The 15,314-nt window shown below is 37.8% G+C and overlaps 3 protein-coding genes across 3 annotated transcripts; all 3 read left to right on the forward strand.

Annotated features, from left to right (window-relative positions):
- Positions 1-264: 264 nt before the first annotated feature.
- On the forward strand, positions 265-6,311 carry LOC9304091. The gene is made up of 6 exons (XM_002867973.2): positions 265-709; positions 1,177-1,461; positions 1,551-1,975; positions 2,061-2,516; positions 2,680-5,868; positions 5,975-6,311. Exons 1-5 carry the CDS (start codon positions 457-459, stop codon positions 2,917-2,919), a joined length of 1,659 nt encoding a protein of 552 aa, XP_002868019.1. The 5' UTR covers positions 265-456; the 3' UTR covers positions 2,920-5,868; positions 5,975-6,311.
- Positions 6,312-8,574: 2,263 nt separating this feature from the next.
- On the forward strand, positions 8,575-10,285 carry LOC9304093 (UPF0725 protein At4g17990). Its single transcript, XM_002867975.2, has 6 exons — positions 8,575-8,695; positions 8,823-8,951; positions 9,056-9,263; positions 9,407-9,510; positions 9,605-9,691; positions 9,787-10,285. Exons 1-6 carry the CDS (start codon positions 8,642-8,644, stop codon positions 10,048-10,050), a joined length of 846 nt encoding a protein of 281 aa, XP_002868021.1. The 5' UTR covers positions 8,575-8,641; the 3' UTR covers positions 10,051-10,285.
- Positions 10,286-11,761: 1,476 nt separating this feature from the next.
- On the forward strand, positions 11,762-13,376 carry LOC9304094 (UPF0725 protein At4g17990). The gene is made up of 6 exons (XM_002867976.2): positions 11,762-11,872; positions 11,999-12,127; positions 12,217-12,424; positions 12,569-12,672; positions 12,759-12,845; positions 12,940-13,376. The coding sequence occupies exons 1-6, from the start codon at positions 11,813-11,815 to the stop codon at positions 13,198-13,200; spliced, it is 849 nt and encodes a 282-aa protein (XP_002868022.1). The 5' UTR covers positions 11,762-11,812; the 3' UTR covers positions 13,201-13,376.
- The last annotated feature ends 1,938 nt before the right edge of the window (positions 13,377-15,314 follow it).

Here is a 15,314-nt window from a genome sequence, read left to right on the forward strand (position 1 = left end):
AAATTGGAAATAGCTACTTTTCTTCAAGAGACCACGTCATTATAGCTTTCTCGCTGTGAAATTACTTTGGCATTAGCGATAAAAGGTTTAATTACAATATATCTGGTTTAAAATTGTACAAATTGGGGGGTTTTAATTTGAAATTTATCAGTTAACGAGATTAAAAAAAGAAATGAATTTAATATTTATCAAAGCAAACTTTTGTCTTTAGAATCCAGAAAAAGAAAGGAAATATTAATGAATTTGTTTTTTTTAATGAGAAAAATGGCCGTTTTAATTTCAAAGGTCTTGTGAGATAAATTTAAATATTTAAAATGAGCTAAATTTAAATAAGAAAAATAACGTTATTTTCCAGCGCCAGATAAAACCCTCGTCTCCTTCCGTACGAAATCAATTTCAGAGAAAACACAGACAGATTCAGGACCGGAGAAAGAAACCCTAGAAGTAAAACCTTCGATGGAGGAGCGGAAGATTATGGATTCTCTCTCCCACGAAACCCTAGAATTGATGAAACCTGAGGAGCAGAAGATTATGGAGTCTCTCTCCCACGAAACCCTCTACGATTCCTTCTCCGATCCCAATCCCAATCTGGAGCAGAACAGAGTAGTACAATCTGCAGCGGCCAGTCCTCCGATTACCAAAAAGCTAGTGAGAAAACGCTCACTGAAGAAGTGGAGACTTAAGAAAGTCACTCTCAAATTCTTTAAAGGTAAGTTTTTTGCTATAGAGATAGAGACCCTTATCGCATCTTGGTTATTGAGCATTATGATGTTGAAGATATAGTACCTTATTGCATCTTGATTCTTGAGGATTATGATGTTGTAGGTCTTACGATCGTGCTTAACCAGTCTTGATTTGGTTCTTGATGTTACTGTTGCCTTTAGGATATAGAAGATACTGTTGAGATAGGATATATAACATAGATATAGTACCTTATTGCATCTTGGTTCTTGAGGATTATGATGTTGTAGGTCTTACGATTGTGCTTAACCAGTCTTGATTTGGTTCTTGATGTTACTGTTGCCTTTAGGATATTGAAGATACTGTTGAGATAGGATATATATAACATATTGTCTCAATCTGGTCTGCACTTTAACTTTAGCTAGATTCTAAGTATTTGAGTCTTAAAGATAACATGGTCACTAACTAATTGATTGATCCCTTTTGTACTCTTAGATATAGAGAAAAAGAGAAAGCGTTTTCTCGGTCTTCCTATGACTCCGAAAGAGATTAATAGCTCTAGGAAGTGGATGGATCTGTTTGATGCTGAGTATGAAGTAAGTAAAAAAGTCAAAAGCAAGATCCAAAGCTCAAATCCATGTTGCAAGATAATATGCAGAACAATTAAGAAGGGAGTGAAATTCATGCTTTGGAAAGTCAATCCACTTGAACCACAACCAGAGGTGTTGACGAAGGATTGGAAAAACGAAGGAGGCCATGTTCGAGATCAAAATTCACACAGTAAAATATCTTCTATGATTTTACCTTTTCGTTTAGTTGATTAACATAAATGTGTTTAACTAGTTTTGTTTTTGTTTTTGCCTTTCTAGGTAACTGCTGGACTTATGCAGGGACAGATAGCTACAGTGCAAGGCGTTTGATCACTAAAGAAGATGACAAATTCCGAACTTTTAGCTCAAGGTATCTCACCTATTACGTTGACAAGGATATGCGTTCCAATGAAGCAGCTGAGGGTGGCAGAGAAGGTCACCACTGCCATGGGTTCTCTACAGCCCGGGCGCTTAAGTTTATGAAGTACAATGGAGTTCCAGAGGAGGATCCTAGAGATGCTAAAGAAGAATTCAACTGTATTAGTGACCCGCCTGAACGAAATCCTCCAAACCTCTACAAGATTGGGGAAGATGTGGAAATTCGAGAATCAAACGACTTGAGAGACTTGTATAAGATGTTGTTGAAGCAACCGGTTGTGGCAAATGTGCTCTTATTCAATCCAGAGTTTAAAAACATTGGCGAAGTAAGTACTAAATTTGACTCTCTTTAAATCTTTTTCTCCTTCTATTTTCTTAACCTAAACCAGTAACACACTATTTGACTTGCAGAGAATTTATGATGGGCCTAAAAGTAACAGGTCTAAATATTGTGGATTACACTCTGTCTTAGTCATCAAACTTGACAAAATTGAAGGAGAACTTGTCGCCATTGTTAAAAACAGCCATGGCAAAGAATCAGGCAAAGATGGTTACATAACAGTTTCGTTAACTAGGATGGTCTTTGGTATGAATTCCGATCCAGTGGCTCCCTCTTTCCTTCTTAGGAACTTCACTGTTGCAGAAATACCATCACCTCTGGACAGGCCATTGAACAAACCAGAATCAAAGAGAGAGAAAAGAAAAAACAAGAAAAGGAAAAACGATTCCAGAAGTCGTCATCTTCCTTCTCTGGCTGAGATTGATCATCTCCCTGTGGCTCAGCCTGAATCAACTTGCTCTGATATCTTCAATGAATACGGTGAAAAGTTTCTGGAAGAACCTGATTTGAAATCAATAGACGATCTGGTAAAGTAGATTTCTTATATCAGTTTAGCTTTTGATTGGCTATGGATTATAAACAGATAGGTTTAACATTTGCTATTCGATGGAAAAAAGCAGCTGTTGCAGTTACTCCCTCTGTCATCCATGTCCTTGAATTGTGATTGATCTTTTTTTCTCTATATGTCAGGAGCTAAGTGAAATTGAAGAATTTGGGATGCTTGTGCTCGCGCAAAAGGCTGCGGATCTGTTGAGTGACAAGTTGCCAGAGACAAGGGAAGCGGTGAGGAGTATGGTGAGCTCCGTTTATGAGAAAATTATATGGAATGGAGATGAAAAAGACAAACAAGAAGCTTGTCAGAAGTTTTGTGAAAAGAATGTGACAGGGCCCAATGCACAAGCCTTGATCAAGATCGTCTCATCCCTATAAATTTCTCAAGAAGAATTGTTGTTCTCTGGGACTCGTGTAGAATCTTTCTATTTCCCCTACTCCTATTGGTTATGTCCTCTCAGTTACAATGTTTATACCATAGTCTACCAAAGGCTAATAGATTCATCAAGTTCCATGAAAAATCGTCGTTGTGACCTGATTGTTGTTGTTGCTGCCTCTGTCATCTACATCGATCATCTCTGGACTCTCTAGTTTTTCCATTTCCCAAGTAATGTTGTTCCTTTTGCATCAATAAATATTCAATATTACTTGCTATGTTTTTCTTGAAACCAGGTCTTTAGACTTCCGTATACCTGACACTATTCTCATAAATAACTAAATAAGTAAATTTCATAGATACAGACGTTAAGAAAGAAGATTCAAGTTAGTAAAAGAAAGAGCTATCTACGTTGGTTGATAAGGGTAGCTACATTGGTGCTGAAATCATTCAAGTCTTCAAAAATTAATTCAAGCAGATGAGAGAAGTGTTTAGCATCACTTTGAAGGCTGAAAATATGATACTTATCTACCCTTGTTTGCACCAGATCAACTAAAATGATCAAATACTAACTAATGATGTAAATTATATCCACTTTTCACCACATGGATCAATAATATGTTTTGATATAACCTATCTTGCTTGCCGTTGCAGCAAAATTCCGTTTTTTTGGGTCCTTGGACTGGACGGTTTGTTCCAGCACCTGAGTCCTCAACATTCGCAACAGCAAACGGATCTGAAACAAGCAAGAGCAAATGGAGAAAGAGAAACCATTAGATTCCCATAAGTTGATTTCTCTCCTTTCTTTCTAGACGACTTGTGTGTTAATTTGCAATCCATTTGTTTCTTCCAAATTAACACAAGTCTGAGTCAGTGTAGTTATAACAAGATTATGCAGTTATAATTAAAAGCCTACCACATTCTAACACTCCCACCACATTCACAAATAAGCCCCAAATCTTTTCAAATATTCGATATATAATCCTTCCTTACAAAATTTTAATTTTCAAAATTAACCCGAGTGGATAAAAAATCTTTAGTATTTCTTTGCTTCTTCCTCCATCTTCCACACTTACAAGCTTCATTCACATAAATCCCTAAAACACCCAGAGAACAATTCCAAGCGTTCCTTGGGTTTTATTGTGTGTATGTTCGGATGCTTTGTTTATATGGAGTCGGAGAGAAGCCTGGAATTGTTTCAATTCTCGCTGCAACAACGGTCGATTCAAAAAAAAAAAAATGGCGTTTCAATTTCTGCGGCTAATGCGTTTCTTCTCACGCGTACTCTCTCTGCTTCGTTTTCCTCTGCAGGTTTCTGTTTCTGTAACCGACGAACATAACTCAGTAACTAGTTATCGTTAAGAGGATGTGATTAGGGTTCGCAGGCTACTAGGGGAAGATCCACGGTGGAGATGGGAGTGTGATTTGCAGTTTGTATTGACGTCGGTGAATTACTCTTCTTTGGAGGAAGGGTTCAGGGATGAGGTTGAGGTAGTTAGCGAGAGTGAAGAGCATACTAGGCATTCCCCGGCCTATTTTCTCTTTGTCTAATGTTGAATTTTGGCTAGTGATTATGAAGAGTTTGTGTTGTGGGCTCTAGGTTCTGAAGTCGAAGTTAGGGCATTGCCATTTAGAGAGAGATATATAGGAACGGTTGAGGAATCAGAGTGCTCAGATTTTGGTATATGTGATTTCGTTTCCATATTGGTACAAGTGGTGGGGATGAACTATCCAGTTAAACTAGATAACGGTGTGATGTGCTCTGAGACTGAGAATATCAAAGAACGAAGTCTCGGTGTTGTACCAGGAGGTTGTGACGATGTTATGGTGGAAAATGAGGGAAGCTATATTGAGGCGACTATGGGATCATGTGCACTTTCAAGCAACTCATAGGGAAAGGTGTTGTTCAAACAAGTATCATCAAGGATGATAGCAATCATGAAGTGGACGCATTTGTAAAGCCAGGTGATGTGGAAGGTGTTGAAGATATTGCAGGTTGAATTAAGAAGAATGGGAATCACTGACAAACCAGACTGATCAGGTTCTGCTACATGTGAAGGAGGATATGGTGCAAGTGAAATTTTCTGATGATGCGTTGGTGTCTTTTGAGACTACTGGAGGATATAGTCTCAGTGTTGTGCCAGATTGCAATGATATTCTGGTGGAAAGTGGAGAAAATGATGAGGATAGAGGATGAGATGAAATTGTAAGCAATGACAGTGATAAGTGAACTAGTGTTGGTAGTTTCTGTGAATCAGATGCATTGACGATTCCAAATGAGGGATTTATTGGATTAGGAAGCACGGAATCAGGGTATGAAGGCACAGGAGCTGAGGCGAAGGAAAAATGATTGCGGTACTGTTAGCAGATTAGAAAAATCTGAATGCAAGGGTGAATCTGAAATTGGTGTGAGTTCTGTAAGTTTCAGTTAACTCCTACTCTAGATTCTGGAACAAGCACAAACCTTAATGTCTCTGAAGGATTAGTCTTTGCAAGTGGGTGCAGTTCTACCAACCAAACAAATGAACATGAGTCTGTATATGAAGGAAAACAAGAACCAGGGGAGATTAATAGGAAGTTATCAATTCCTGATGAAGATAGCTCATCAAGTTTAAATAGTTCCTTTGAGACAGCCCATGAGACTGTGAAAAATGGGGAGCAGATTTCAGAACAGAGTAATAAGCAGGTCAATTCTCAGTCTTGAATATAGATGAGACTGATGACCTGCATATATACATGAGAGTGCCTTCATAGTAGGTGTGTAATCTTCTTTTTCTAAAGTTTTTCACTAAATAGGAGAAGAGGCAAGATGGCTTTTAACCCATAAGCTCAGATTACTGAGTTAGGAAAAATACCCGTTGAGATGTATGCCTTCTAAATTTCATCCTGGACAGTGGAAACCTCTCGTTAAGCGGAAGACCAAACTCGAGAAGCTGTGCGATGGAGTTCATGTAAGTTTTTAGTAAAATGATAAATTAGTATTGAGATTACAATGCCTATTTAACTTTTTTAGATTTGCAAGCCTTTTAAGTGATTTTAAGCCTTATTTTACTTCAGTGACTTACAAAGCTCAAGGAAGTGAATTTGGCGGGTGATAAGACATGAGAAGCAAGTAAAGAGAAGAAGGTAGCAGAGAAGTCAACGGAGAGTTGACTGTGTTGTGAGTTCGAAAAGGAGAGCAAAGTCTCTGGGTGTTACAAAGGGTTTGCTGTTCAGCCTTCATGATTATAAATAAGAGACTGTGATGCTTGAGTCTTTTATGTTGATTGATGTAGAAGCTTCTCCTGCGTGAGAATGGTGGATGATGAGCTAACAAATATGATGTGTTAGCCATCTCTTTTGGTTTGTACATTGATCGACGATAAGGAATAAGAGTTTGCGTATTCTGAACTTATCAAATGGTGCGTTAGTGACAACAGATCGAACGATTTCAGCGACGATTGAAGATGGTGGTGCTTGATTCACAGTTATCTTCGATTCTCTCAGATGTTTCTTCGGCGTCTGATTCCGATCCGATTCCGGTGCTATTCGATCGACTAAACACTCTGAATTCACAATTTCATGAAGAAAAGCTTCGAAACAAGTCGATTAAGCGTACGATGGAACAGATCTTGCTTCGGCTTCCTCCGATTGAACCTGATCGCGAGTCTCACGAGGCGAGTCGTACTGCGCAATCGTTTTCTCAGGATTGTCGTCATCATGTACCTCTCGATTTTTCTGAACCACGCCTTAGGGAAGTAGATGTTGGATCTTGTGAGAGTTTATTGAAAAGTGCAGAGATGCCAGTGTTCGATGGCGCAAATATTTACGGATGGATATCTTTGGCTGAGCGATACTTCCGTATTGGTGGTTTTTCTGATTTGGAGAAGTTAGATTGGGTTTCGGTGCATTTGGCAGGTGATGCTTTGGGTTGGTTCAATTGTGAAATGAATAGACTCCCATTTGCCAATTGGTTTCACTTTAAGGATCGCTTGTTGCTGCGTTTTGGTACTTTGAGGATTAAAGGACCTAGCCAAAGCTTGTTTTGCATTAAACAAGAAGGTACAGTTGCTGCATATGTTCAGAAATTTAAGGATCTCTCCGCAAAGGTTACAAGTTTGGATGATCAGAAACTTCAAGGCATCTTCTTGAATGGTTTACAGCTTGAAATGCAGGAGTTGGTTTACATGATGAAGCCCCAGTCCTTACCAGAGATGGTTGATGTTGCTCTATCCATGGAATCTCATACATTGAGGAAGGAGACATCTAATGTTGCAGACACGACATTGATTAGTCCGCGGGAAATCGTTTCTGTTGCAGAGAAAAAGCAAAACAGTGAATTAAGGGAAGTGATTTCAGTGTTAGACCATCAAGAATTTGTGGTAAAGGATGATCTGTCTGATGAGAAGAAATCCCTTCAGAGAGAGGAGTCTGTTTTTGTGAAGAAAATGTGTCAACACCGTGAATTGCTTTGTGAAACTTCATCGATTACAACCTTGGCAGAGACTGCTTCTGTTCCAAAACACACACTGATCTTGCTCGATGACTCAAAGAAGGGTCAAGTCCATAGAGTGGAGTCACAGAACAAATCACCAGTTGTGGAAGCAATTAATGAGCAATTTGTTGCCAATGGAGAAGTTGTCCCAATATCTCCGAATGGGACTGATATATGGCAGCCTTTTTGTGCACACCAAATGTTTACTCACAGGCTTAGCAGACAACCAAGTAAGAGGAAGCTGAGGAAGAGCTTCAAATCTTGGCGATTTAAGTTTAAAAGTGGAGTAGAAGCAAGGGAGAAAGTCAGCATCGATAGGTTATCCAGATTGCGGCAACATTTGTTGCAGAAACAGATCATTCTCAATGCCATTGAAAGCATGTATGAAGTGTTTCGATTTCAGAAGACAAGCTTGTTTGAATGGGGGGAGTATTTATAAGACATGAGAAGCAAGTAAAGAGCAGAGAAGTCAACGGAGAGTTGACTGTGTTGTGAGTTGCGAAAAGGAGAGCAAAGTCTCTGGGCGTTACAGAGGGTTTGCTGTTCAGTCTTCATGAGTATAAATAAGAGATTGTGATGCTTGAGTCTTTTATGTTGATTGATGTAGAAGCTTCTCCTGCGTGAGAATGGTGGATGATGAGCTTACAAAGATGATGTGTTAGCCATCTCTTTTGGTTTGTACATTGGTCGACGATAAGGAATTAGAGTTTGCGTACTCTGAACTTATCAGCTGGATCCGGAAAACTGAAAGAAATCCCAGATCTTTCTATGGCCATTAACCTCAAGAAACTTGAACTTACCTGTTGTTCAAGTTTACTGCACTATCCAGTATCTTAATAAATTAGAAGAATTGCGAATGGAGTTTTTGCAAAACTCTGAAGACTCTTCCGACAGGAATCAACCTCGACTCTCTCTATCGCCTGAGAGTTTCCCAGTTATCTCAGCAAAAACTATGTCTGATCTGATCTGAGCTTATCTCAGTTTCTACCGCTAACATACTCAAGAGTCTTCCGATTTGATTATGACAACATATATTGCTAAAGTCAATGAGTTGTTGATGATGCCCATCCCCATGTCCTTAACCAGATTTTCAGAAAAGGCCCAACCACCCGGCGAAAAGATATGTGATGTGGAGGCCCAAATCAAGCCCATAAATGTATCCGGATATATGTATATAACGGGCATTAAGCGTGGACGAAACCTAATCAGCCGTTTGATTCAGCCGAGAAAAGTTGAGAAAATTCGTGACGATGGGAGACGATGAGAAGTGCAGAAAGTTTTGGGATCGAGTGGGGGAATCCGAGGTAATTCTTTCATGTTCTTATCATTTAGGGTTTATAAAAAAAGATGGAATTGTAGTATTTTATAACTCGGTTTTGTGATTGGGAGGCCGAAACCCTAAACTGATTTTTCTGTATGTAATTGATTAAGGGGTTCGATGTTGAGCATCTGATGGATAATAAACCAAAATCGTGTTTGCTCTACTATGAAAATTCTGATTTTGACAGTGAAGTCTTCCTTTATGCAAAGTTGGGGATCCATAAATACAATATGTTACAGGTGAAAAAACTACTCTCACATCCTGATTTTGTAAATATATATATATATGTAAATTTGTTTTCTTCTTGCAATCAAATGATCCTTGTTGATACATTTATCTTCAGGGGACGAATTTGCAGCTCTGTTGCATAGAGAAATGCAATACACGAAGTAGCACAGTATATACCGGTTACTCTATAACTTTGGTTGCTAAGGACCCATCTGCTGGCGGTTCCCTTGTAACTTTTCAGACCAAGGTTGTTAATGAAGACAATTATAAAATCAATACCCTGACTGTCTCTATTGCAAGACTTAAGTCCGAACCACCACGAGGTAAAGTGTAACACAGTATAGGTTGCATTGCTTAGTATAATTCTACTGGTTCCTCTCATTCTTGCACCATTTAGACCCTTTAGTTTCCCGTAATATATAAAATCCCATATGTGCTTAATGTAGAGTGTGACTTATTTTTTTAGCAAACCCCGAGCATCATGGATGGCTTTACGATTGCGCCCAAGTGAGATTGCCTGATGAGTGGCCCTCAGAGGATTCTTTCAATGATAAAAAACGATATTACGTGGTAAGATTGGCAGTTTTCCTTTTGCTCATGACAGCTCAATTGTTTTTGGTTTTTGTTTTTTGTCAGTTCAATTGTAATTTGTTTGCTTTTACAGATGAAAAAATCGGAGCTGCGAAAACATAACTGGATCCGTCTATACATGGAACTTGCATTCATCCATGCAAATGAGGATCTTCCAAATGTAGGAACTTTCTTTCTTTTTTTTCCTTCCTTTTCATCCATTAGTGGCTCTCTGTTGGTAATAATAACACTGTTTGTTTTTAACTCTTGTTGCAGCCCAATCTATCAAATTTGGTTATTATGAAGGTAGCGGTAGAAACTGAGGAAAATGTGAAGCCGCCAAATGAGAGACTCAAGGCCAGAAATGCAGTTTTCTACATACGGTACAGGTACTACCCTAATAAGGGACGGGCTCCTAAGGGTAATAATGGTCACAAGCCACCCCGTGATCGCGTTGCTATAGTAAAAAGAACTATGGACATGAACAAGGGGCTCCTTAAACTCATGTTCGATAATCGGTATGCAAAAACTCTTCTGTAAGGCAGTGACTAGGCGTTAGGCATCCTATTAAGCTGGAGTCCTACTCTACTTATGAAGCTTGTTGTAATAATCTACCCCAATTATGAAGCTTGTAATAATCTACCCCAATTATGAAGCTTGTAATACTTTATAAGACATGTTGTAATTTATGGTTATTCTCGTCTCTTCCAAATATTTTTACTAAGAAGAGTTCCTGGTTTGGTGTATGTGGAATATCTGAGAAAATTACGCTGAACTGTTGCAAGTTTCAAGCGAACAAGTCCCAATCAAACATTTTCTTTTGATTTTTTTTGTCCCATATTGTTCCTTTTAAAATTGTTTTTGAGTTGAAGAACATGTGATATTGTACTCTAATTAAATTCTCCTGACGGGCTGGCTTCTTGGCGGATCGTCCGCCTAGTGGGACTACTGGGGTTCTTCTAGTCCTGCTGGGCCGACGAACACGCTGAACTCCTGGTCAACGCACCAAAAGTGGTCACGATCTTTTAATGGGCCACTTCAGATGTGGGAAGGGCGAAGCCCATGTCCAACAGTCATGTAATGTCCTTGCAACTTTTGTAGTTTTATTTTCACTCTATTTGCCTAGTTTTTGTCAATTCTACATCTAAAATGAGTGATGAACGGTCAAGGTCTCAAGGATTCTACATCATCAGAGAAAGAGTTGAAACCTAATTCATTTCCATCATCAGATTGTTCATCCGATTCCTCTGCCTAGTCCGTATGCACCGCATGCTTCTAGACGGCCGTCCGATGACCTAGAGAGACGATTGGCTATCTACCGACAAGATATTAAGTTAAAAAGTTGTATCACAGTAACCTTTTTTTCCTTAAATAATTCACTTTTTAAGAACAAATATTTTTTTCCTCTATATTATGTCCTCAAAAACAGAGTATTTTTCTTGTTTTTAAGTTTTACTCCTCTGTTTTGATGAAATCTTTTAGTCTTTTTGTTGATGTAAAATTCTATAGGTTTTAAGATAAGTGGTTCCATTAAAATGCTGGAAACGTTTTCGGAGCAGAAGATGAAGGTTCTATTCCAAGATGGGAATCGATAATACGTAGAACATAGGAAAAAAAAAATCCCATAAAGAATCAGTTTATGATGAATCACCAAGCTGCAACAACAACGTTGTACAAAGATCTCACAGCGCGCTGTCGTCTCCTGTCTTAGCACAGAAAAGAAACTCCATTATCGCCGATGTCATGGTCAAGAATCTCGTTGTCGCTAGATTTTGCTACAAAGGGATTCTTCAATACTGCAACCGTTTTACCGAGCATTGGACTGGCTGAACGAGAAAACCCTCGAATGTAGATAAGAGGAGAAGTTAAGGAGGGTGTTTAGCAGGAACGGGATGCTAGGGTTTAAGCTACCAGAGAATCCAACAGGAGCTAGTAGGTTTTGCTTCAGACGCAAGAAACTTGAAACGGTCACGGAGCTTTGAAACGTTACAGTTGATTTGGAATGATCTAAGAGAAGAGAATGATAATAATTCCTCGTCTTGCCAAGCTGCGAAAATTTTGTCTGTTTCTTCATCAGACGAAGATTTAGAGTCTTCCAACTTGAGTAAAACAACATCTTTTGATAAAGTGAATGAGTGTTGAAATCGTTGATGTCCGATCCTTAACCAGATTTTCAGTTCCAATTTTAAAAATTCACAAAACTTCTCTACCCGTCGAAAGATATGGGCTGAGCATGGAGGCCCATAAATGAATATAAGGGCATAACCTAATCAGCCGAGCAAAGTTGAGAAAATTCGTGACGATGAGAGAAGAAGACTATGAGAAGTGCAGAGAGTTTTGGAATCGAGTGGGGGAATCCGAGGTAATTCTTTCATCTTCTTATCTTTTTAGAGTTTTCGAATCCGAGGTAGTACGTTTATAAATTATAACTCGGTTTTGATTGGGAGGACGAAACCCTAAACTGAATTTTCTGTTTGTGTAATTAAAGGGGTTCGATGTTGAGCATTTGATGGATAAAATACCAGGATGGTGTTTGCTCCACTATCAAAATTCTGATTTCGACAGTAAAGTCTTCCTTTATGCAAAGTTGGGGATCCATAAATACAATATGCTACAGGTGAAAAACTACTCTCCCATCCTGATCCTGTAAATATATGTGTTTTCTTCTTGCAATCAAATGATCTTTGTTGATATATTTATCTTCAGGGGACGAATTTGGAGCTCAGTTGCATAGAGAAATGCAATTCACGACCTACCCCAGCATTTACCGGCTACTCTATAACTTTGGTTGCTAAGGATCCATCTGCTGGCGGTTCCCTTGTAACTTTTCAGACCAAGGTTGTTAACGAAGGCCGTTATAAAAGCAAGACCCTGACTGTCTCTATTGCAAGACTTAAGTCCGAACCACCAAGAGGTAAAGTGTAACAGTATAGGGGGTGCATTGCTTTATATAATTCTACTGGTTCCTTTCATTCTTGCACTATTTAAACCCTGTAGTTTCCTGTAATATGTAATCCCTTCATATGTGCTTAATGTAGAGTATGACTTATTTTTGTAGCGAACCCCGAGCATCATGGATGGCTTTACGATTGCGCCCAAGTGAGATTGCCTGATGAGTGGCCCTCAGAGGATGCTTTCAATGATAAAAAACGATATTACGTGGTAAGATTGGCAGTTTTGCTTTTGCTCATGACAGTTCAATTGCTTTTGTTTTTGTCAGTTCAATTGTGATTTGTTTGCTTTTACAGATGAAGAAATCGGAGTTGCGAAAACATGACTGGATTCGTCTATACATGGAACTTGCATTCATCCATGCAAATAAGTATCTTCCAAATGTAAGAACTTTCTTCTATTTTTTCCTTCCTTTTCCTCCATTAGTGGCTCTCTGTTGGTAATAATAACACTGTTTGTTTTTAACTCTTGTTGCAGCCCAATCTATCAAATTTGGTTATTATGAAGGTAGCGGTAGAAACTGAGGAAAATGTGAAGCCGCCAAATGAGAGACTCAAGGCCAGAAATGCAGTTTTCTACATACGGTACAGGTACTATCCTAATAAGGGACGGGCTCCTAAGGGTAATGGTCACAAGCCTCCCCGTGATCGCGTTGCTATAGTAAAAAGAACTATGGACATGAACAAGGGACTCCTCAAACTCGTGTTTGATAATCGGTATGCAAAAACTCTTCTGTAAGGCAGTGACTAGGCGTTAGGACTCCTATTAAGCTGGAGTCTTACTCTACTTACGAATCTTGTAATACTTTATAAGACATGTTGTAATTTATGGTTATTCTCGTCTCTTCCAAATATTTTTACTAATAAGAGTTCTTGGTTTGGTGTATGTGGAATATCTGAGAAAATCACGCTGAACTGTTGCAAGTTACAAGTCCCAATCAGGCATTTTATTTTGATGTATAAAACAAAGTTTTTTTGTCTCAATGTGAAAAAAAATAACTTCTAGCAAGTGACAAACAAAAAATGCAGCGTGATTATTCTTTTTTACATGGGACAAAAAAAAATTGTTTTTGTTTTTGAGTTCAAGAACATGTGATATTGTACTCTAATTATGAACCTATAAAATCTTTATAAAACTATGTGTGCTGTTGAGGCCCAATATAGGCCCATAAATGAATCATGATGTGTGTTAAGGCGCATATCGTGGTAGAAATTTAATCGGCTAAGAGCATTTTTATAGATAAGCTCTTAGCAAATTCTTAGGTAGATCTTAGGCATTAATTGATTTAATTTAATTCAAAAATTAAACTTATAGTTAAGAGACGTCTCTTAGCTAAGAGCCAAAACTGAAGCTAAGAGACGGTCACATGTCCGTGTATGAGTGGTTGATGAGTTAAATTATGCATGGATAAATAAACCGAACCGAAATCGGTACCGAACCAATAAATTTCGAATAACCGAAAATACCCGAAATACATTTCAAAATAATTAGTTATTTATAGACTAAATAATCAAAAATACTTGAAAATATATAAAAATAGTAAAAATACTCGAACATAACCGAAAAATATCCAAAAATACTCAAAAATAACCGAAATATCTGAAAATATCCTTAGCAAACTAACCGTATGAAGAATGCATCAACAATTGAAGAATGATTTGGTCGGATATATATAGACAAAATATTACAGAAATTAAGTTTAAAACATTTGTGCTTTATGTTATTTATGTTATAAATTGTATCTCATGTATGTTTTAATTTTTTTAATTTGCAATAATTATTAAATTTTCAATAATTATAAATCTTATTTTTATATTAATATTTTTTTCTTTTAAGAACCACATGTTAAGAACCTACCATTAATCACACAAAAATCTTAACTCAAAAATACTATCTCTTAACAATAACTTTTACAAATAAATTACTTAAATATTGTTAAGAAGTATTTCTAAGAGACTACCTATAAAACCTTTAAAAGAAAGCATCAGCCGCTTGATTCAGAAGTGCAAAGTTGAGAACTTTCCCTGACGTTGTTAATGGATGATTACATCAAGGAGAGGGTGGAGTTTTGGACTCGATTCGGGCAATCTGATGTAATTCTTTCATTCTGGTGTGTCGTTTGGTTTAATTCTTTAGGGGTATTTTCGTCATAAAATGGCTTAAATGTCAAAACATGAGATTGAAATCTCACTTTGCCAAACTGTGAGACTAAATCTTTTTTTCATGTTAAACGTGAAAATGTCTTTTCTTTCATCTTCTTTGATCCACAAACCTAACCCAAACCTTAGTCTAGTTATTTGTGTATAATAATATTAATACGCCATGTCCACAACGCGCTCATACTTTAGAGGATCAAACGCAATGATAGCCAACAATGAATCAAGTGCAATGACATGAAACAATGAGTCAATGACTAGGCTCATAAATGTATATAAGGGCATATAGCGTGAAGAAGGAAACCTAATCAGCCGAGCATAATTAACCACGTATTATATTCTCTTAGAGACTTGATGGTCTCTGTTTGTGTGTTTCGGGTTCCATTTTGTGTAAGGGAAAAACAGCCTCCTCCTTTGGAAATGCGTGTTAGAGTTGCAGATTTTTTCGCACAAGAACTTGATTATTGCAATATCGAAAACCGAAAGATTTATCATGATTTAAATGCATACAAAATCTTTTTTGACGAAGAAGGCGATCCTAGTCTTAGTAGTCTACCAACTTTTGGTCTGATCGAAAACCTCCAAGAAAAATTCACTTTTTAAGAACAATTTTTTGTTTTCTCTATATTATGTCCTCAAAAACAGAGTATTTTTCCTGTTCTTAAGTGTTATACTCCTTTGATTTGATAAAATCTT

Source organism: Arabidopsis lyrata (assembly GCF_000004255.2).
Source record: "Arabidopsis lyrata subsp. lyrata unplaced genomic scaffold ARALYscaffold_7, whole genome shotgun sequence".
Lineage (NCBI taxonomy): Eukaryota > Viridiplantae > Streptophyta > Magnoliopsida > Brassicales > Brassicaceae > Arabidopsis > Arabidopsis lyrata.